Source organism: Trachurus japonicus, chromosome 15 (genome assembly GCF_045865225.1).
Source record: "Trachurus japonicus isolate A0001 chromosome 15, Traja_1.0".
NCBI lineage: Eukaryota > Metazoa > Chordata > Actinopteri > Carangiformes > Carangidae > Trachurus > Trachurus japonicus.
Window position 1 is genome coordinate 1,963,236 of NC_140921.1, and position 21,531 is coordinate 1,984,766.

The following is a 21,531-nucleotide window of genomic DNA, read 5'->3' on the forward strand; positions in this document are numbered from 1 at the left end:
GACGATGCTGGATCTCAGTGAAACTCTAAAGGGAACATCCGAGGGACGGTGCAGGATCGTTGACTGAGCTGATGGACAGGTGTGTGGCAGCTGACGACTCTGGATGTAAGACGAGTTCCTCCTCTGCAGCAGCCTGGACTCCTTCTTCTTCAGCTGGCCCTCCCTCTGCTGTGGAAACACCCAGGTTGAAAGACTGCAGCTCTATGGCCTCCTGTTGGACTGGACTCTGCCCCCTGGTGGCCTGGAGAGATGTGGCAGCATACACAGACATGAGACTTCAGTTCAACATAGAGGAGCTGAGAGCTTCATGTCAGACAGAGCTCAGGTCAACAGAGGAGAGTCTGGTACCTTAAGGATGAGACAGATGACAGCGATCAGCATCATCAGCAGACTGAGTGGCAGGATGACCAGTCTGATGATACGACCTGTTGGATCTGATGAGACACATTCAGTCATCACGTTAGATCACATGACATGAGTACAACAGCTTCATTAAAGCAGAACTATGCAGGATTTGGGCTGTAATTGTGGTGGGTCAGAGACACTGTGATGGTTGAGTGACCTATTATGAGGTGAATGGGGTCTAGGCCAATGTTCTAGGCCCAGTTTCTCACCATCATGGTGCTCATGTACCTTCACTGGAACTTTTCCTGTCGTGGACTTTTCACTACAGCAACATGGACGGATGAAGAGACAATGGGCCCCTGAGCACAGACAGGTGAAATGTGCTTCAACTCACCTGAGACGGTGAGGGACAGTTGACGGCTCTCAGAGGAGAAGTTATGAGAGAAAACGTAGAGGTGATAAACACAGCTGTAGTTTCCTTGGTGGGCGGGCTCTGCAGCAGGAAACAGGAAGGAGGCGGAGTGATTGACAGCTGGCTGGGTGTAGTTGTCCGTTGTGTTGGAGGAGGTGAAGGTGAGGTGGAAGGAGCCTCCTGGGTACTGTGGCTGGATGGAGCAGCTGATGGTGAAGTTGGAGCCCATCCACACTCCTGAATAACCCTGCTGCTGGGCCTGGGAGACCCCGTACATGGAGGACACAGAGATGATTGGCTGGACCAGCAGGTCTGTAAACAGAGAGATGATTGGCTGAATGTTAACAGTCAGACATAGAGCTTTCTTCATTGTTTAGGGTTAGGGTTAAATCCTAGATCATGGTCTGTGTGTGTGTGTGTGTCTGGGGGGCTGCTTTATAGTACTTTTAGATCAGCTGAACTGCATCTAAGTATGAAAGTTGATTTGTTGAAAATGTTTTCCTACATCTCCAAACTGTCTTCATTATTTACCATACATGAGTTCTGTTCCTCTCCAGCACTGACCAGAGGGCTGCCTACACCTGTACATGCAGGAAGCCCATGGGGGGGGCTTTATAGTACTTTTAGATCAGCTGAATGCATCAAAGTATGAAAGTTGATTTGTTGAAAATGTTTTCCTACATCTCCAAACTGTCTAAATGTAAGTGGAAAGTGGAAGTTGACTTCTTGACTAAAGACGATGATGTAACATGTTGAGATATTAAATGTCTTGTTATCAGACCTTCACTCACTTAAATACAAAAAGAACAAGTTACGGAACATTTCTGTCTCCACAACAAAGGAAGGAAGACACTGAACCTGACTGTCACTGATGATGTCACTGATGGACTCACCTGAACAGGTGATCTCCACGGTGGAGGGAGAGGAATATGATGATGAACACTCCTTCAGGGTAGATCCAGACTGAACACAGTCAGTGTCGATCTCCCACACAGACCTCTCTGAGGACTCCTGTTTTCCTCTTGTTGAAACAGCAGAGCCACAGTCCAGCTCTCTACAGGCTACAGATGATGCCTTCAGGTCCCAGGAGGGGTAGATGTTGTCCACTGGTCTCCACTCTCCTAGTTTCACCTGCAGGTCACCTGCACAGCGACTGGCTCCTCCCACCAACCTGACAGGCTCTGAACACAGAGAAGAGAGTGAAGAGTAAAAGAAGTGAGTTTGATTCAAACAGAAATGAACAAATCCAACCTGTAGCTCCACTTGTACCTGAGCAGGTGAGTTCAACAGCTTTGCCAGGTGAGCAGCTGGTTCTAGTTGAGCCTGAGCTTCTACAGTCCAGGAGAGCTGACTCATGGCCTCCACACTGGAACTCTTTGGTCCACATTGGAGCCTCCACTGCTCCATAGAGCGCCCCCTGGAGGACTGAAGGAGCCCCACAGCTAAGCTCCCTACAGACCACCTCTGCATCCTGCTGGTCAAAGTCATCTTCACACACTGAGGACCACCATTGGTCAGACTGGTTGGACTTGACCTCCAGTCTGCCTGAACACAGACTGGTCCCATTCACCAGCCTGACAGAGTCTGCAGAGAGAGACACAACATTTAAACTTTGATCCTGACCTTTATTTACTGTCATATCAACTTTAAAGTCATCAGCATGTGTCCAGAAATGAGTTCCTTCTCTGTCCCCAACACAACCATTAAAGAAACTCACAGTCCAGCTCATGAGTCAAAGACTCAAGTCAACCAACCAACAGTCTGGACTTCAACATAATGATGATAATAATAATAATGGATTACAAAACAACATTTTTTTCAAATTGATAAACATTGGTGACTCGGATTTATTGATTGAATTTGGTTTGAAGCTATTATTTATTTGGTTTGTTCTTAGTAATAAATGTTGTCAAATTAAATGGCATATCCTTATACAGTCATTTTTTAACTGTTGACGTTGCCCAGTGGAGGGCCTCCAAATAAAATTTTGCTTAGGGCCCCAATTTGGCCAGCAGCGGCCCTGGTCTCTGACGTCTTCACAGCAGAAATAAACCAGAGAGAAATCTGTCAAACTCTAAAGAATGAGATCTGTCAGAGATGATGAGCTCAAAGAGACTGAAGAGTTAAAACTGTTGATGTTAAAGAAAATAATGATACAGAGGAATGAGAGGAAGACGACTCACTACAGTGAAGGCTTCTATAGGACATAGAGCTTTCTTCATTTACCATACGTGAGGTCTGTTCCTCTCCAGCACTGACCAGAGGGCTGCCTACACCTGTACATGCAGGAAGCCCATGGGGGGGGGGCTGCTTTATAGTACTTTTAGATCAGCTGAACTGCATCAAAGTATGAAAGTTGATTTGTTGAAAATGTTTCCTACATCTCCAAACTGTCTAAATGTAAGTGGAAAGTGGAAGTTGACTTCTTGACTAAAGACGATGATGTAACATGTCGAGATATTAAATGTCTTGTTATCAGACCTTCACTCACTTAAATACAAAAAGAACAAGTTACTGAACATTTCTGCCTCCACAACAAAGGAAGGAAGACACTGAACCTGACTGTCACTGATGATGTCACTGATGGACTCACCTGAACAGGTGATCTCCAGAGTGCAGGGAGAGTAAACTGATGACGAACACTCCTTCAGGGTAGATCCAGACTGAACACAGTCAGTGTTGATCCTCCACACAGACCTCGATGAGGACTCCTCTCTTCTTCTTGTTGAAACAGCAGAGCCACAGTCCAGATCTCTACAGAATACAGATGATGCCTTCAGGTTCCAGTTGCTGTACCTGCTGTCCACTGGTCTCCACTCTCCTAGTTTCAGCTGCAGGTCACCTGCACAGCGACTGGCTCCTCCCACCAACCTGACAGGCTCTGAACACAGAGAAGAGAGTGAAGAGTAAAAGAAGTGAGTTTGATTCAAACAGAAATGAACAAATCCAAACTGTAGCTCCACTTGTACCTGAGCAGGTGAGTCCAACAGCTTTGCCAGGTGAGCAGCTGGTTCTAGTTGAGCCTGAGCTTCTACAGTCCAGGAGAGCTGACTCATGGCCTCCACACTGGAACTCTTTGGTCCACATTGGAGCCTCCACTGCTCCATAGAGCGCCCCCTGGAGGACTGAAGGAGCCCCACAGCTAAGCTCCCTACAGACCACCTCTGCATCCTGCTGGTCAAAGTCATCTTCACACACTGAGGACCACCACTGGTCAGACTGGTTGGACTTGACCTCCAGTCTGCCTGAACACAGACTGGTCCCATTCACCAGCCTGACAGAGTCTGCAGAGAGAGACACAACATTTAAACTTTGATCCTGACCTTTATTTACTGTCATATCAACTTTAAAGTCATCAGCATGTGTCCAGAAATGAGTTCCTTCTCTGTCCTCAACACAACCATTAAAGAAACTCACAGTCCAGCTCATGAGTCAAAGACTCAAGTCAACTAACGGTCTGGACTTCAACATCTTCACAGAAACAACTTTACCATCAACAGTCAACCACCTCGTTAGTCCACTTTAACCTACAGGAGTTTCTGAAGAGTCATGTGATGTGATTTGCTGCCACCGATGAAATGAATTCACGAGGAGTGAAAAGGATTCACAGCGTCTCTGACGTCTTTACAGCAGAAATAAACCAGAGAGAAATCTGTCAAACTCTGAAGAATGAGATCTGTCAGAGATGATGAGCTCAAAGAGACTGAAGGGTTAAAACTGTTGATGTTAAAGAAAATAATGATGCAGAGGAATGAGAGGAAGACGACTCACTACAGTGAAGGCTTCCTATAGGACATAAAGCTTTCTTCATTTACCATACGTGAGGTCTGTTCCTCTCCAGCACTGACCAGAGGGCTGCCTACACCTGTACATGCAGGAAGCCCATGGGGGGGGGGGGGGGGGGGTTTATAGTACTTTTAGATCAGCTGAATGCATCAAAGTATGAAAGTTGATTTGTTGAAGATGTTTTCCTACATCTCCAAACTGTCTAAATGGAAGTGGAAAGTGGAAGTTGACTTCTTGACTAAAGACGATGATGTAACATGTTGAGATATTAAATGTCTTGTTATCAGACCTTCACTCACTTAAATACAAAAAGAACAAGTTACTGAACATTTCTGTCTCCACAACAAAGGAAGGAAGACACTGAACCTGACTGTCACTGATGATGTCACTGATGGACTCACCTGAACAGGTGATCTCCACGGTGGAGTCAGAGTAACCTGATGATGAACACTCCTTCAGGGTAGATCCAGACTGAACACAGTCAGTGTTGATCTCCCACACATCGCTCCATGAGGACTCCTCTCTTTCTCTTGTTGAAACAGCAGAGCCACAGTCCAGATCTCTACAGGCTACAGATGCTGCCTTCAGGTTCCAGTTGCTGTGCCTGCTCTCCACTGGTCTCCACTCTCCTAGTTTCACCTGCAGGTCACCTGCACAGCGACTGGCTCCTCCCACCAACCTGACAGGCTCTGAACACAGAGAAGAGAGTGAAGAGTAAAAGAAGTGAGTTTGATTCAAACAGAAATGAACAAATCCAACCTGTAGCTCCACTTGTACCTGAGCAGGTGAGTCCAACAGCTTTGCCAGGTGAGCAGCTGGTTCTAGTTGAGCCTGAGCTTCTACAGTCCAGGAGAACTGACTCATGGCCTCCACACTGGAACTCTTTGGTCCACATTGGAGCCTCCACTGCTCCATAGAGCGCCCCCTGGAGGACTGAAGGAGCCCCACAGCTAAGCTCCCTACAGACCACCTCTGCATCCTGCTGGTCAAAGTCATCTTCACACACTGAGCACCACCACTGGTCAGACTGGTTGGACTTGACCTCCAGTCTGCCTGAACACACACTGGTCCCATTCACCAGCCTGACAGAGTCTGCAGAGAGAGACACAACATTTAAACTTTGATCCTGACCTTTATTTACTGTCATATCAACTTTAAAGTCATCAGCATGTGTCCAGAAATGAGTTCCTTCTGTCCCCAACACAACCATTAAAGAAACTCACAGTCCAGCTCATGAGTCAAAGCAGAGGAATGAGAGGAAGACGACTCACTACAGTGAAGGCTTCTATAGGACATAGAGCTTTCTTCATTATTTACCATACATGAGGTCTGTTCCTCTCCAGCACTGACCAGAGGGCTGCCTACACCTGTACATGCAGGAAGCCCATGGGGGGGGCTTTATAGTACTTTTAGATCAGCTGAATGCATCAAAGTATGAAAGTTGATTTGTTGAAAATGTTTTCCTACATCTCCAAACTGTCTAAATGTAAGTGGAAAGTGGAAGTTGACTTCTTGACTAAAGACGATGATGTAACATGTTGAGATATTAAATGTCTTGTTATCAGACCTTCACTCACTTAAATACAAAAAGAACAAGTTACGGAACATTTCTGTCTCCACAACAAAGGAAGGAAGACACTGAACCTGACTGTCACTGATGATGTCACTGATGGACTCACCTGAACAGGTGATCTCTACGGTGAAGGCAGAGGAACCTGGTGATGAACACTCCCTCAGGGTAGATCCAGACTGAACACAGTCAGGGTCCATCAACCACACAGACCTCCGTGAGGACTCATCTCTTCCTCTTCTTGTTGAAACAGCAGAGCCACAGTCCAGATCTCTACAGACTACAGATGATGCCTTCAGGTCCCAGGAGGGGTAGATGTTGTCCACTGGTCTCCACTCTCCTAGTTTCATCTGCAGTTGACCTGCACAGCGACTGGCTCCTCCCACCAACCTGACAGGCTCTGAACACAGAGAAGAGAGTGAAGAGTAAAAGAAGTGAGTTTAATTAAAACAGAAACGAAACAAATCCAAACTGTAGCTCCACTTGTACCTGAGCAGGTGAGTCCAACAGCTTTGCCAGGTGAGCAGCTGGTTCTAGTTGAGCCTGAGCTTCTACAGTCCAGGAGAGCTGACTCGTTGCCTCCACACTGGAACTCTTTGGTCCACATTGGAGCCTCCACTGCTCCATAGAGCGCCCCCTGGAGGACTGAAGGAGCCCCACAGCCAAGCTCCCTACAGACCACCTCTGCATCCTGCTGGTCAAAGTCATCTTCACACACTGAGGACCACCACTGGTCAGACTGGTTGGACTTGACCTCCAGTCTACCTGAACACACACTGGTCCCATTCACCAGCCTGACAGAGTCTGCAGAGAGAGACACAACATTTAAACTTTGATCCTGACCTTTATTTACTGTCATATCAACTTTAAAGTCATCAGCATGTGTCCAGAAATGAGTTCCTTCTGTCCCCAACACAACCATTAAAGAAACTCACAGTCCAGCTCATGAGTCAAAGACTCAAGTCAACCAACGGTCTGGACTTCAACATCTTCACAGAAACAACTTTACCATCATCAGTCAACCACCTCGTTAGTCCACTTTAACCTACAGGAGTTTCTGAAGAGTCATGTGATGTGATTTGCTGCCACAGATTAAATAAATTCACGAGGAGTGAAAAGGATTCACAGCGTCTCTGACGTCTTTACAGCAGAAATAAACCAGAGAGAAATCTGTCAAACTCTGAAGAATGAGATCTGTCAGAGATGATGAGCTCAAAGAGACTGAAGAGTTAAAACTGTTGATGTTAAAGAAAATAATGATGCAGAGGAATGAGAGGAAGACGACTCACTACAGTGAAGGCTTCCTATAGGACATAGAGCTTTCTTCATTATTTGCTATACATGAGGTCTGTTCCTCTCCAGCACTGACCAGAGGGCTGCCTACACCTGTACATGCAGGAAGCCCATGGGGGGAGGGGGCTTTATAGTACTTTTAGATCAGCTGAACTGCATCAAAGTATGAAAGTTGATTTGAGAAAACAAAAGAAAAATTCCAAGGCACTCTCTTACCTATAAAATGCCTTTATTAAATTATGGCATGGTCAACATGACTCCCTGATGAAGGCTAGACGCCGAAACGCGTCAGAGTTTTTAATTGTCATGTTGACCATGCCATAATTTAATAAAGGCATTTTATAGGTAAGAGAGTGCCTTGGAATTTTTCTTTTGTTTTCTCACATCATTGATCCCTTTCCAAAGAGCACCTCTTTTTAAACAACGAGTCCACAAAGCGCTCCTTTGTTTGAAGATTTTATGAAAGTTGATTTGTTGAAAATGTTTTCCTACATCTCCAAACTGTCTAAATGTAAGTGGAAAGTGGAAGTTGACTTCTTGACTAAAGACGATGATGTAACATGTTGAGATATTAAATGTCTTGTTATCAGACCTTCACTCACTTAAATACAAAAAGAACAAGTTACTGAACATTTCTGCCTCCACAACAAAGGAAGGCAGACACTGAACCTCACTGTCACTGATGATGTCACTGATGGACTCACCTGAACAGGTGATCTCCACGGTGAAGGCAGAGTAACCTGATAATGAACACTCCTTCAGGGTAAATCCAGACTGAACACAGTCAGTGTCGATCTCCCACACAGGCCTCTCTGAGGACTCCTCTCTTCTTCTTGTCATTAAAACAGCAGAGCCACAGTCCAGATCTCTACAGACTACAGATGATGCCTTCAGGTTCCAGGAGGGGTACATGTTGTCCACTGGTCTCCACTCTCCTTGTTTCAGCTGCAGTTCACCTGCACAGCGACTGGCTCCTCCCACCAACCTGACAGGCTCTGAACACAGAGAAGAGAGTGAAGAGGAAAAGAAGTGAGTTTGATTCAAAGAGAAATGAAGCAAATCCAAACTGTAGCTCCACTTGTACCTGAGCAGGTGAAGGCGAGGCGGGGCGAGGCGAGGCGAGGCAAGGCAAGGCATCTTTATTTATATAGCGCATTTCATACCAAGGCAACTCAATGTGCTTTACATAAAGACAAAACATTAAAAAAAGAAGCATAAGACAGAATAAAAACAAACAAAACACTAAAAACAGAGTTAAAAGCAAGAGCAAATAAAAGTAAAAGAAAAGAAAATAGATAAAGTTTTAAGTTCTCAGCTATAAGCACGTGAAAAGAGAAATGTTTTTAACCTGGATTTAAAGGTGCTGACAGTTGGGGCTGATCTCAGTTCTGCTGGTAGTTTGTTCCAGTTGTGAGCAGCATCACAGCTAAATGCTGCTTCACCATGTCTGGTCTGAACTCTGAGCTCCACTATCTGACCTGAGTCAGTAGATCTCAGAGCTCTACTGGGTTTATAATCTACTAACATGCCATTCATGTATTCTGGACCTAAACCATTCAGTGATTTGTAAACCAGTAGCAGAACTTTAAAATCTATTCTGTAGCTGACTGGGAGCCAGTGTAAGGTCTTAAGAACCGGGGTGATGTGATCTGATCTCTTTGTTCTGGTTAAAACTGGAGCTGCAGCGTTCTGAATGAGCTGCAGCTGTTTGAGACCAGTCAGAAGACCGTTACAGTAGTCTAGTCTACTGGAGATAAAAGCATGAATCAGCTTCTCCTGATCAGTTTGGGACATAAAACCCTTAATTCTGGATATGTTCTTAAGTTGATAAAAGGCTGATTTGGTGACTGATATGATATGGCTGTTGAAGGTCAGATCTGAGTCTATCAGCATCAGATTCATTACTTTGGCTCTATCTTGTGGTAGCATGAAGAACGACACTGATATAAAACAATGACAACAAGAGGCACAGTAGGAAGACAACAAGAGAGTTGCTATTACAATGTACATTTAAGTCACAACCTCTGACACTGAGCTGATTGGGAAGCAGCCTCGCGGTGCGCGCTCCCTCACATGCACGTCCAGAGAGAGAGAGAGAGAAGTACAACCTCATCGATAACTCTGTGTGCCGCACATACGTAGATGAGACGTGACAGTGGAGCGACTTAAACCTCTGTGACAGACTCAGATGATCTGGAGGCTCAGTAAGTCAGTAAGTTGGTTGAGATGATCCTACTCTGGTATTCACTCTATATCAGGACCGTCAGTAACCCTTGTAAACTATCCTTATTGAAATACATCTACTTCTTTACTTTTTCACTCTAGGAACTCATTTTAAATGTAAAGGAGACGATCTGTGACCAGGAAGGTGAAGGACTGTCAGCTGGTGATCAGTGTTGACAGTGAAATCATTTCAGTGTTGAGACGTAGACACCACACTCATCCATCCACCAGCACCTTCATGTGTCCTCATCCTCTCTGTTTACCTGTGGAGCTGTGGCTTCCTTCAGCCCAGAGTCCTGAGGAGAAAACCAGAAAGGAAACATCAGTGAGGTCTGTGAAGACAGCCACGTCACTAAGAAGCAGAAACAGTCGCACCATCACACAGGTCAGGAACAAGTCATTCTGAAGTTGTTCCCTTTTAAAAAACCAAGCCTATTATTTAGGCCTTTTCTCGAAAATTGCATATCCATAATAAAATGAGTATATCTCTGCAACCACAAGGTCTATTTGAATACTTTTGGTGTCATAGTAAAGGGAAAAAATTGAGGAATTGCTGAGATGTGTAAATTTCAGTATATCTGTTACTGGTGAAGAGTAAATGAAGATGACACACAGAAAAAAATTAATAAAATTAATATTCACCTAAAAAAAATCATATTTTTATATATATATATATTCATTTTATATATATACAATATATATTTTATTGATTCTGATAAAGTGAAGCAGGACAAAATTATTGAGATTTTACTACAAAATATTCAGGCGAACTTTCCAAAATGTCCATTTTTGGCCCAGCTTGGAACCACCTGCCACTATAAAGCATTGTTTCATCTTATTTTCACACAATTTGCATAAACTAACTGAAAATGAATCAACCAGGACTAAATAAGAATTGAATTCCTGTGTCTGTCTGCGTAAAGCTGCACTGAGAGCAGCTTATTTGGGTGGGTTTGGCTATCAGCCTTTATCTCTGCAGCGGATTGGTCGATTTGAGTGATTGACGGCTCATTCGAACCGTTAGAGCCAAAAGAATGAAGCTAGGCCCACGTTGATGTGATTGGCCGCACTGGCAGCCATAAGCCAGCCATGAGCCAATCAGAATCAGCAGAATCCATGTGCAGGCCAACGTGGGGTTGTGTGCTCGTACAGGCCCCCCCCCCCCGGGTCCTAAAGCCGTCGGATCGCGGCCAGACTGATTTAGCATGGGGATTTTTACATCCCCATGCACAACAGGAATTTATTTATTTATTAAAAACACATAAAAAGGCCACTTTTCAATATGAGACATTGGGCCCTATGTGTGCATGTGCATGGTCTCTGGTGACATAGTATTGGGTGGCTTAATTCTTACATAGCCTATAGCTCCTTTAGTAGTGTTAATGCTCATAAAATCATTAAAATAATTCTTAAAAAACATTATAAATGATAAGAAAATTGTTCTAATTCAAATTATATACCATTATACACATTTAGAACAGAAGAAAACATAATAATCAATTATTTTGCACAAGTATCAGCTCTCAATTGTGCATGCAAAAGTTTGTGCTCTCCTGACCAAAATGTCTGTTAATGTGTTAAACAGTTCATGATTTCCAAAAGACATAAAGTTAAACGGGCGCATGACATCTGTCCGACTACCCATTTCTCCGACCATACATTTCTTTATTTTGCGTCCTTTATTTTGCGTCCATAAGCCCTAACCCTTAACCTTACCCTAAACCTAATAGGCCGGGAGCCAGGTCCACCCCTCAGGATGTTTTTTGCTACCTTTTTTTCACTATTATTTCTTGTTATCCCATACATTGGGCCATCACAAGTTGATAACCTCCACCCCCAGCAAGGGGCCGTTTGGCCCCAGGGGCCAAAAAACCCCCTTTTTGGGAAAAGCTTCTGGCGAAATTATGTAATGCCATATATTAGGGTACAGCAACTGCATACATGGTCAGATAACTCTGAAATTTTGCATAGTGTATCCTGACACATAGGGGAAACTATCAGAATAATATTCTGGGGCTTACTGCCTTTCTATTTTCAAATATCACCCTCAGTTTATCCCAAAAGACAAAAAAATGTGTTTCCGCCTGACAAATTGTCATCAAATGTGATCATTTTCAAGCATTTTATTACACATATCACTGCCTTAGATGGATATGAAAAACTTCCCACATTTGTAAGCCTCAATTTAAGCCCAAGATGACCTTTCTATCTCGAAGATTACACCTGCTATGACCAAAGTCTTCCAGTGTCCTACCTCAAATCAGAGAAAACGGAACTTTCAGCATTACCATTCCAAATGGGATTAAGCATGATTTCTTGCACATAAACTGTATCTTAAACAAGATTGGAGACTTAAGTTGTAGGCTACTACTATGCCATCTGAAGTTAATTACATGAAAAGTGAATAATGTTACACCCCCAGGTGGAACAGGGTATCAGGGTACAATATAAAAGTAAATGCTAACCGATTTACACACACCAACACACTAACCAACCGACACACTTTAACCAACCAACTAGTCTATGGGCCAGACCAGATTTTGGTACCACTCAGGGTGGCAAAATCTAGTAACATTTTTTGAAAAGGTACATGTCCATAGATTATATTTTGGTATGATAACCCATCCTAAGTGGTAGCTTTATGACAGTTATCAGCTCATAAAGTTATCAACCCCCTGCAATAAATAGGACTCTGAACGCAGGGGGCATATCTTGTTTTGTGCTCATTTTCAGACCGTTACTCATGTGTTATGAGGGCATGTTTGGTAGCATTTTAAGGTGTACAATCCTAGCTTTCATTTAGACCACGTTTTGGGCCTATCTAAAAAAAAAATAAGGTTCACATGGTCAAAGGTCAATCTATCTCAACAACTATTTTTCCACTATTTTCGCCTAAACAGTCTTTTTTATAGCACTGTGAAATGTAGGAACAGCACTGACACAAATAACAAAAACTGAAATACTCACAGGACTGTAACAATTCAGGAAATGTATAATCTTCCCATAATTTCCTACTATGAGGGATGATTATGGGTCTTAAAGTGGAACATGGGCCCAGGCGAGAATTGTCAATAACTGCTTATTCCTCTGTATTTCTCAAAGAGTTTTTAAGTTTTCTATATATCTTTGCCCTAATTATCATCGTCATCATGATTATAGTCCAGAGTTAAAGCAGAAGTAAGCGGAATATTTGTGTTAATATAAGTCTTAAATTGTTATATCTTCCGACGGGAATCACTTATATAGAGTGTTTGGTCTGAAACACGGGTCTGTCAGTCACTCTGCTCTGCTGTAAGCCGAGGAGAAAACTTCTTGTATACTTCCCTGTATCCTACAACCTTTATCCAATGAGGAGAGAGAACGGCATGAAGGGCTGTGTGTGCAGCCAAAGGATGCGCGTGAATGTGGTGACGTAGGGACGAGGACCAATAGATCCATGACGAGGGCGGGGGCTGCTAACTCCATCGGCTGACAAGAAGTTAGCCAAAGCGACCGGATTGCTCACTTCTGCTTAAAGGCAACTCTTTATCCTCCTCCACCCTCTGATTTGTGCATGTTTGCATATTTCTGCATCTACTCCTCCCAATATTTTGCACGTTCTGGCAGAAACGCCCATATTTGCATATTCATTAAGGCAAACACGCTAAATGGATTGCACGTGCAATTTTGACCGTTTGAGAGATGCAATCCTCAGTGCGCCCGGTTAGTAGATCAGCTTCAGCATCTGTTTGCGCGTGCAATCAAGTTTGCACGCACAAACACGTTTTAATACACACAAACCTTTAGTAGATCCGGCCCATAGTCAGAAGTTAGTGCTTATACAGTAGCTCTGTACACTGAACATAAGAGTGGTTAAGAGCTTTTCAAAGTGACTGACCACAAGTCATTGACCACTGGGGGGGCACACAGGGTGGCCAATCAGATTTTGTGGGGGGACAGGTGCCCCTCCATGCCACCATGGCAGACCCGCCCCTGGGTGAGGCAGGAGAAGTCTGGAAGCCTACAGGTCGTTGTATGTGGTTGAAGGGTCTGATGGCGCTGAGTCCAGGCCAAATTTACCCCCAGGGGACAGTAAAGTATATCTACAGTATCTATCTATCTATCTATCTATCAACCAGGAGTTGTTGAAGGTCAACCAGTGTGGTTGTGTTGGTCACTGTAGCATGTACAGCAACTCCCAAGCTGATCCCACAAGAGTTCAATTGGGTTGAGGTCTGGACGCCAATCAGGTACCAGTCATACACCTGTGACTGAAACACACATGGCAGCACTTGGAGCTCAGTACAAGAGTGAATACCCACAGGAGGATATTGCAGTGGATTTTGGCGTTTTTGGGGGGCGCTACCCACTCATCCTGACATCCCAACTCTTCTTAAAGAATTAACCTCAACCTGCGTGCTTGATCCCATCCCATCTAGCTTCATGAATAACTGTCTCTTTATCATCACTCCTCTCATCACTTCAATTATCAACACCTCCCTCACCTCAGGCTTTGTCCCTCCCTCAATGAAGCTGTTGTCACCCCCATCCTGATGAAACCTGGCCTCAGTCCCAACATCATGAACAATTTCAATCTCAAACCTTCCATTTTTCTCTAAAATACTTGAACGTGTCATTTATGCCCAACTGAAAGCCCATCTCAGCTAACAACCTATTTGAACCATTTCAATTTGGATTCCATAGACAACATACAGGCAGCTCTTTAAAATCACCAATGACATCCTCCTCGCCTCAGACTCCGACCAACTCACCATCCTCATCCTTCTCGACCTCACCGCAGCCTTCGACAGTCACTCCATCCTCCTCTCCAATCTTTCCTCCACCCTAAACATCACTGGAACTGCACTCTCTTGAATTCAGTCATATCTCCTCCTCTACAGGTGTCCCAAGGTGTCCCCCAGAGTTCAGGGTTTGGTCCCCTCCTCTTCATCCTGTACTTGCTAGCATCATCCATCGTCAAGGTCTCTAGTTTCACTGTTGCGCCAATGACATCCAGCTTTACATTTCTACAAAATCCATCACTACTACCAGCCACACCACTCTCATCTCCTGCCTCAACAATATTAAATCATGGATGCAACACTACTTTCTGAAACTTAACTATGACAAATCAGATATTCTTCATTGATCCCAAATCTCTCACTAAATCTACGGACAACTTCACCCTTTCCATTGACAACATCTCCCTAACTCCCTTCCTCCCACATCCATTGTTGTCCAACGTTGGAATTTCCTTTGACAGCACCCTCTCCTATGATCGTTACATCACCCAGATAGCCCGGACTGCCTTCTTTCACTTAAAAAACATTGCCTGATTTCATCCCTCCCTTCGTCCTAACCGTCTCTGCTGCTGAAACCTGTCACCACCAGACTTGATTACTGCAACAGCCTCTTTTATGGCCTCTCATCCAGAACCCTCAATAAACTCCAGTATATCCAGAATTCTGCTGCCTACCTGCTCACTCATACTTGTCCCCATGACCACATCACCCCCGTCCTCCAAAACCTTCACTGGCTTCCTGTTTCTTACCGTATACAGTTTAAAATCCTTCTTCTCACATTTAAAGGTGTACAGAAATGGCCGTTTGTCCCGTTTGTCGCGCCGAGTTGTCACGAGCTGCAACACGAGTTTACCCGAGTAAGGAAAATGAATTTGATTGGTCGTTATCGAGCGGGCGGGATATTCAAAGTTTGGGGCGAGCCCGAGCTCCGTGTGTGTGTGCGTGTCTCAGACGTTTGAATGACGGATTACGGATCCAATATCAGTGGCTAGTGAATCGTGTACAGGCTGACGTATAATCCGTGCGCCTGCATTATCCAATACGAAAAAAAAAACTACACTAAAATACACACTTTCATCACGGATTTACTCAAAAATAGAATTTTGCACAAAGTTTGGCCTACATCGTCTGATAGATGAGTTATTACACCAATTTTATGACCCAGAGTGGGCTCAAATTCAATTTTCTTTTCTGTACACCTTTAAAGCACTCCATAGCCTGACTTCCTCCTACATCACTGACCTCCGCTCCTCGACCCCCACTCTCCTAACCGCTGCCTCCACTCCTTCGATGCCAACCTCCTGTACTACGCCCCATGAACTGGAACTCTCTCCCCAAATCCATCTGCAACTGCACCAACCTGTCCACCTTTAAGACCCTTATCAAAGTCTTTGAAGCGCTTTAAAATAAAATGTATTATTATTATTTAGCTGTAATGCTCAATCCCAGTCCAACCTTGTCATAAAGGTGACTTATCAGACTTTCCAACAATAATTGCTTAGATTTATTTATCGCTTTTTGGCACTCAAAGCACTTTTACACAGTAACGGTGGCGGTACACTGTAAGCTACAATTGTAGCCACAGCTGTCCTGGGGCAGACTGACAGATGTGTGGCTGCCAATGTGCACCAAACAGCCCCCCTGACCACCACCAAACATGCATACACATCACACAAGGCAAGGTGGATAAGATATCTACGTCTACAACAGCGACTGGGACGGGGCGGAATTCGAACCTCTGGTTATTGGACGACCCACTCTACCTCCTTAGCCACTGTCATCCCAATATAAAATACAACACCAGCTGTATGTGAAATAATTGACAGAAATAACATAATAACAACAATTGTCAAGCTATGTTGTCCCACTATAAGGTTAATTGAGCCACCTAGAAGGAATGAACAAAATTAGCTAAGCAAATAAATTACATTATACTGTATCTGATGGAGACAATCCCAATATGTATTGAAAACAGATATAGCCTATGTCTAGAAAAGGCTATTTATAACTCATTTATCAATTATTATTTAAAGAGCTAGGATGCTCAAACCTACAAAGCTACATACTTTGGACTGATGATGATGATGATGATTAGGGTAAAGATGTAAAGAGAGTGCACAAAAATGTGCAAACTGCAAACATGCACAAATCAGAGGATGGAGGAGGATGAAGAAGTTGCCTTAACTCTGGACTATAATCATGATGACGATGATAATTAGGGCAAAGATATATAGAAAACTTAAAAACTCTTTGAGAAATACAGAGGAATAAGCAGTTATTGACAATTCTCGCCTGGGCCCATGTTCCACTTTAAGACCCATAATCATCCCTCATAGTAGGAAATTATGGGAAGATTATACATTTCCTGAATTGTTACAGTCCTGTGAGTATTTCAGTTTTTGTTATTTGTGTCAGTGCTGTTCCTACATTTCACAGTGCTATAAAAAAGACTGTTTAGGCGAAAATAGTGGAAAAATAGTTGTTGAGATAGATTGACCTTTGACCATGTGAACCTTATTTTTTTTTTTAGATAGGCCCAAAACGTGGTCTAAATGAAAGCTAGGATTGTACACCTTAAAATGCTACCAAACATGCCCTCATAACACATGAGTAACGGTCTGAAAATGAGCACAAAACAAGATATGCCCCCTGCGTTCAGAGTCCTATTTATTGCAGGGGGTTGATAACTTTATGAGCTGATAACTGTCATAAAGCTACCACTTAGGATGGGTTATCATACCAAAATATAATCTATGGACATGTACCTTTTCAAAAAATGTTACTAGATTTTGCCACCCTGAGTGGTACCAAAATCTGGTCTGGCCCATAGACTAGTTGGTTGGTTAAAGTGTGTCGGTTGGTTAGTGTGTTGGTGTGTGTAAATCGGTTAGCATTTACTTTTATATTGTACCCTGATACCCTGTTCCACCTGGGGGTGTAACATTATTCACTTTTCATGTAATTAACTTCAGATGGCATAGTAGTAGCCTACAACTTAAGTCTCCAATCTTGTTTAAGATACAGTTTATGTGCAAGAAATCATGCTTAATCCCATTTGGAATGGTAATGCTGAAAGTTCCGTTTTCTCTGATTTGAGGTAGGACACTGGAAGACTTTGGTCATAGCAGGTGTAATCTTCGAGATAGAAAGGTCATCTTGGGCTTAAATTGAGGCTTACAAATGTGGGAAGTTTTTCATATCCATCTAAGGCAGTGATATGTGTAATAAAATGCTTGAAAATGATCACATTTGATGACAATTTGTCAGGCGGAAACACATTTTTTTGTCTTTTGGGATAAACTGAGGGTGATATTTGAAAATAGAAAGGCAGTAAGCCCCAGAATATTATTCTGATAGTTTCCCCTATGTGTCAGGATACACTATGCAAAATTTCAGAGTTATCTGACCATGTATGCAGTTGCTGTACCCTAATATATGGCATTACATAATTTCGCCAGAAGCTTTTCCCAAAAAGGGGGTTTTTTGGCCCCTGGGGCCAAACGGCCCCTTGCTGGGGGTGGAGGTTATCAACTTGTGATGGCCCAATGTATGGGATAACAAGAAATAATAGTGAAAAAAAGGTAGCAAAAAACATCCTGAGGGGTGGACCTGGCTCCTGGCCTATAACCTTAACACTGTAGAATGGGTAGTCGGAGAAATGAGCCGTCGGACTTTTGGGCAGTCGGACTGATGTATGCTCCCCAAGTTAAACATGAAACACTCTTTTTCAATATTTTAATCAAAAACTCACTTGTTGCATCATTGCGTAACCAAGTGTTTTCTTTTGTTTATGCTGTTATATGCTGTTCTTTTTTTTTTTAATGTTTTGTCTTTATGTAAAGCACATTGAGTTGCCTTGGTATGAAATGCGCTATATAAATAAAGATGCCTTCCCTTGCCCTGCCCTTAACTCCCCTGTAATTCAACACTGTCCCTCAGTCCTACCTGAGCTCCACAGCAGCAGCAGCAGCAGCAGCAGCAGCAGGTGATCCATGTCCATGTAGACGTCTGTCTTCATCTCTGTCTCCTCTCTGACTGCTGGACTCGTCCTCCGCTGCTCTGTTAACCTCAGCTTTTATCTCCTCACCATCTCATGTCACTACATCTTATTTAACATGGCATGACTTGTTATTTCCTGAAAGACGGTTTCACAGAAACACATCGGCTGCTTTATCAGGACATCAACTCAACTCAATCCACGCATATAGTTCCCCTGCTGCATATTGAGTCACAGATCAGACCCTTTAATGAGGATTTAGACTCAAAGAAATCCAAATGTAAATGGAAGTAAAAACCCAGAGAGACAATACAGTAAGGGGGGGCTGAACTTGATAAGCTTTGCTTCCTTCAGCCCCTTCTCAAACTTGCACAGTATCATTATTGTTTTGTTTCTTTCTACATATACAGTTTGTCTTTTGATGTGCTTGTTTGAGACAAATAAAAAATCAAATCAAATCAAAGAGACTTCCACACAACCTGCTGCTGGTTTGTTGGGGGGAAAACATGGAGCTGCTGCTGTTGGAGTTTCTTTGTGGAAGAGTATTAGCACCACTATGAATTTGAATTTGAATTTATTAAAGGATAGCCCCTTGAGATGTAGCATCTCATTTTCAAGGGGGTCCCTGAACAAGCATATACAATAGAACACACAACATCAACAATACACTACATTACATTGTAGACATAACATGACAATACAACAAATACAGACATCTTGCTCACACACTCCCACATACCACCCCTACCCCCATGAATTTAACAGAATTGAAATATTAAATAACATAGTAGGAATAACGAAATAACAAAATGGAGAAAGAAAGAATAACAATGGAAGAATCAATTAAGTAATTAACTAAAAACATGAGCAATTTGTTTTAAGATGTAAATATAGTGACCTCCTGAAACAATGAAAAGAGGTACTAGAACGCAAAGAAGGAGGGAGATTATTCCAATCAAATGGGGCTTTATATTGGAATGACCTTTTACCACCCTCTTTAGAGAATCTAGGAACAAAGAACAAAGGGAGTTCTGACTCGAAACCCAGAATTCTGAGTTTAAAGTCAGACCGAGCTCAAGCCGAGTGTCCCTGCTCATCTTACCCACGGAGAGCTGCAGCGAGCTCCGCAGACGAGCGCTGGACGGCCACGTCACTGCCGGTACCGGGAACCGTGACGTGATGTTACCGGTGCCGTCCGTCACCGCTGCTGGAACCGGTGATGTTACCGGTGCCGTTGCGGGTACAGACGGTGCCTTGGAGCTATGGAGATTTTTTTTTTTTTAAGTCAGAACTCACTTTTTTTTCCACGGTGGCCCTGATCAGACCCAGCTGCAGAAACAAATTCAAGGGGGGGCATTACATTTTTTCAGGGGGGCGCACTTTTTCAAACTACCGTATTGACCCGAATATAAGACGATATTTTTTCCGTCAAAAAAAGTCTGAAAAAGACGGGTCGTCTTATATTCGGGGTCTAGATATTTATATGCAAATCAGCGGGTGACATCAAACAACGTCTGTCCAAGCAAGTCAGGGCTTTTCTTCCTCTCACACTCACACACACCAGTGACCTGCGAAGCGCCGAGAAGCTGAGCCAGTTTCCTTTCGGGGCTCATGTTAAACGATTGTGTCGTTCACACCAGACGTCCTGCAGTGATCGTTTCGGTGTCTGGTCTATTTTGTGCGCGAGCTGCGAGCGATGGCGTCAAGCCGGGCAGGTCAAACAAAGAAACACGAGAGAATCCGCTCAACTTTCAAAATCAAAACAATTTTCAAAATAAAACACCGCAATTGATGCGTGTGCCTTTTTGTGTAAACAGAGCGCAAGAGAGATGGACACACACCTACACACATTCAGAGATCAGTGGGCGCTACAATCTATCAGAATGTTATTTCACAGATACTGAAAACATGATTTTAAAAAGATACATTTTTTCTTTGATTTTGTCTGAAAAAGGTATTTTTCCAAAGACAGGTCTTGAAAAAAGGGGGGTCGTCTTATATTCAGGGTCGTCTTATATTCGGGTCAATACGGTATTTACTGTCTAATGTAGTTTAGTTTAGTTTATTATTATGAATCCCCATTAATATGGATTATTGTGGAACCCCCCCCCATTCACTTACTCAAGTGTATGAAACCGAACTCAGAACTGGTCTAGTGTGGAGCTGTGGCTGGAGAGCAAAAACAAAACTCATTTTATAAATCTTTTGCCTGGTCCGGCCAGTGATGAGCCTTTCCTCTGCTGCACCATGTTCCTCTTTCAGGCCACACTGTCTTCTTCCACCACTTCTGCCCTGTTCTCATCTCTATCTTGATGCTGCAGCTACTGTCAGATATCTATATGACAGAAGGCCCACACATGCTTTAGCTTTACACTGCTGAATAGTTGGAGCAGACATGTCCTGAGATTTTCAGCCTTCTATGATTATAGAATTAGCCTATCTTTTACAGCAGGTACACACACACACACACACACACACACACACACACACCTGGATCTACCTGCTGCTGAGCCAAAGTTTAGATTGCCTTTAGATTAGATTGCCTTTATTGTCATTGAAAAAGAATTCAACAAAATTCATGTTGCTTCTCCGCTGTGGTACCACACAACACACAAGACAGAATCAATACAAAACATAAGACCTATAGAAACATCACATAAAAAATAAGTATAAAAGCATATAAAAACATTAGTCTACAAACAGGATATTGCATATTGCCCGCTGGAGATTGCACAACCCATTGTTGCCTATGTGTTCTTTAGGCTGCTATTCAGCTCTTTAATGGCACAGGGATAAAAAAAAACTGTTCTGGAGTCTTGATGTGCGACTCTTCAGGCATCTGCAGTATTGGCTGAGATATAGTGAAATTAGGTTTTTTCGATAATGGCGGCACTAATTTGCATAAAAATGATACATGGGACATTCTGACAACTTTTTAACATAGCTCATCATTTTCTACACATTTTTTCCAATCTAGAAACACTGGTTAGAAGTATATTTCCGGGGGGTGCATGATACCCCCCTCTTCGTACTAGACTAGATGGCAAGAGTGTGAAGTGGTGGTTTCCTGGATGTGATGGGTCTTTTATCTTAAAGTCTGGGGCTGATTGCTGCAGAAACCACT

General features: G+C 43.3%; 1 protein-coding gene across 1 annotated transcript; it reads right to left on the bottom strand.

Moving 5' to 3' along the window:
- Nucleotides 1-25: 25 nt before the first annotated feature.
- LOC146972983 (scavenger receptor cysteine-rich type 1 protein M130-like) lies at nt 26-18,451 on the bottom strand. Its single transcript, XM_085799116.1, has 12 exons — nt 18,356-18,451; nt 9,893-9,925; nt 6,223-6,513; nt 5,321-5,539; nt 5,122-5,232; nt 3,727-4,047; nt 3,351-3,638; nt 2,027-2,341; nt 1,651-1,938; nt 740-1,069; nt 349-434; nt 26-241 (listed from the first exon to the last, which is right to left on the bottom strand). Exons 1-12 carry the CDS (start codon nt 18,426-18,428, stop codon nt 26-28), a joined length of 2,571 nt encoding a protein of 856 aa, XP_085655242.1. The 5' UTR covers nt 18,429-18,451.
- Between the last annotated feature and the right edge of the window lie 3,080 nt (nt 18,452-21,531).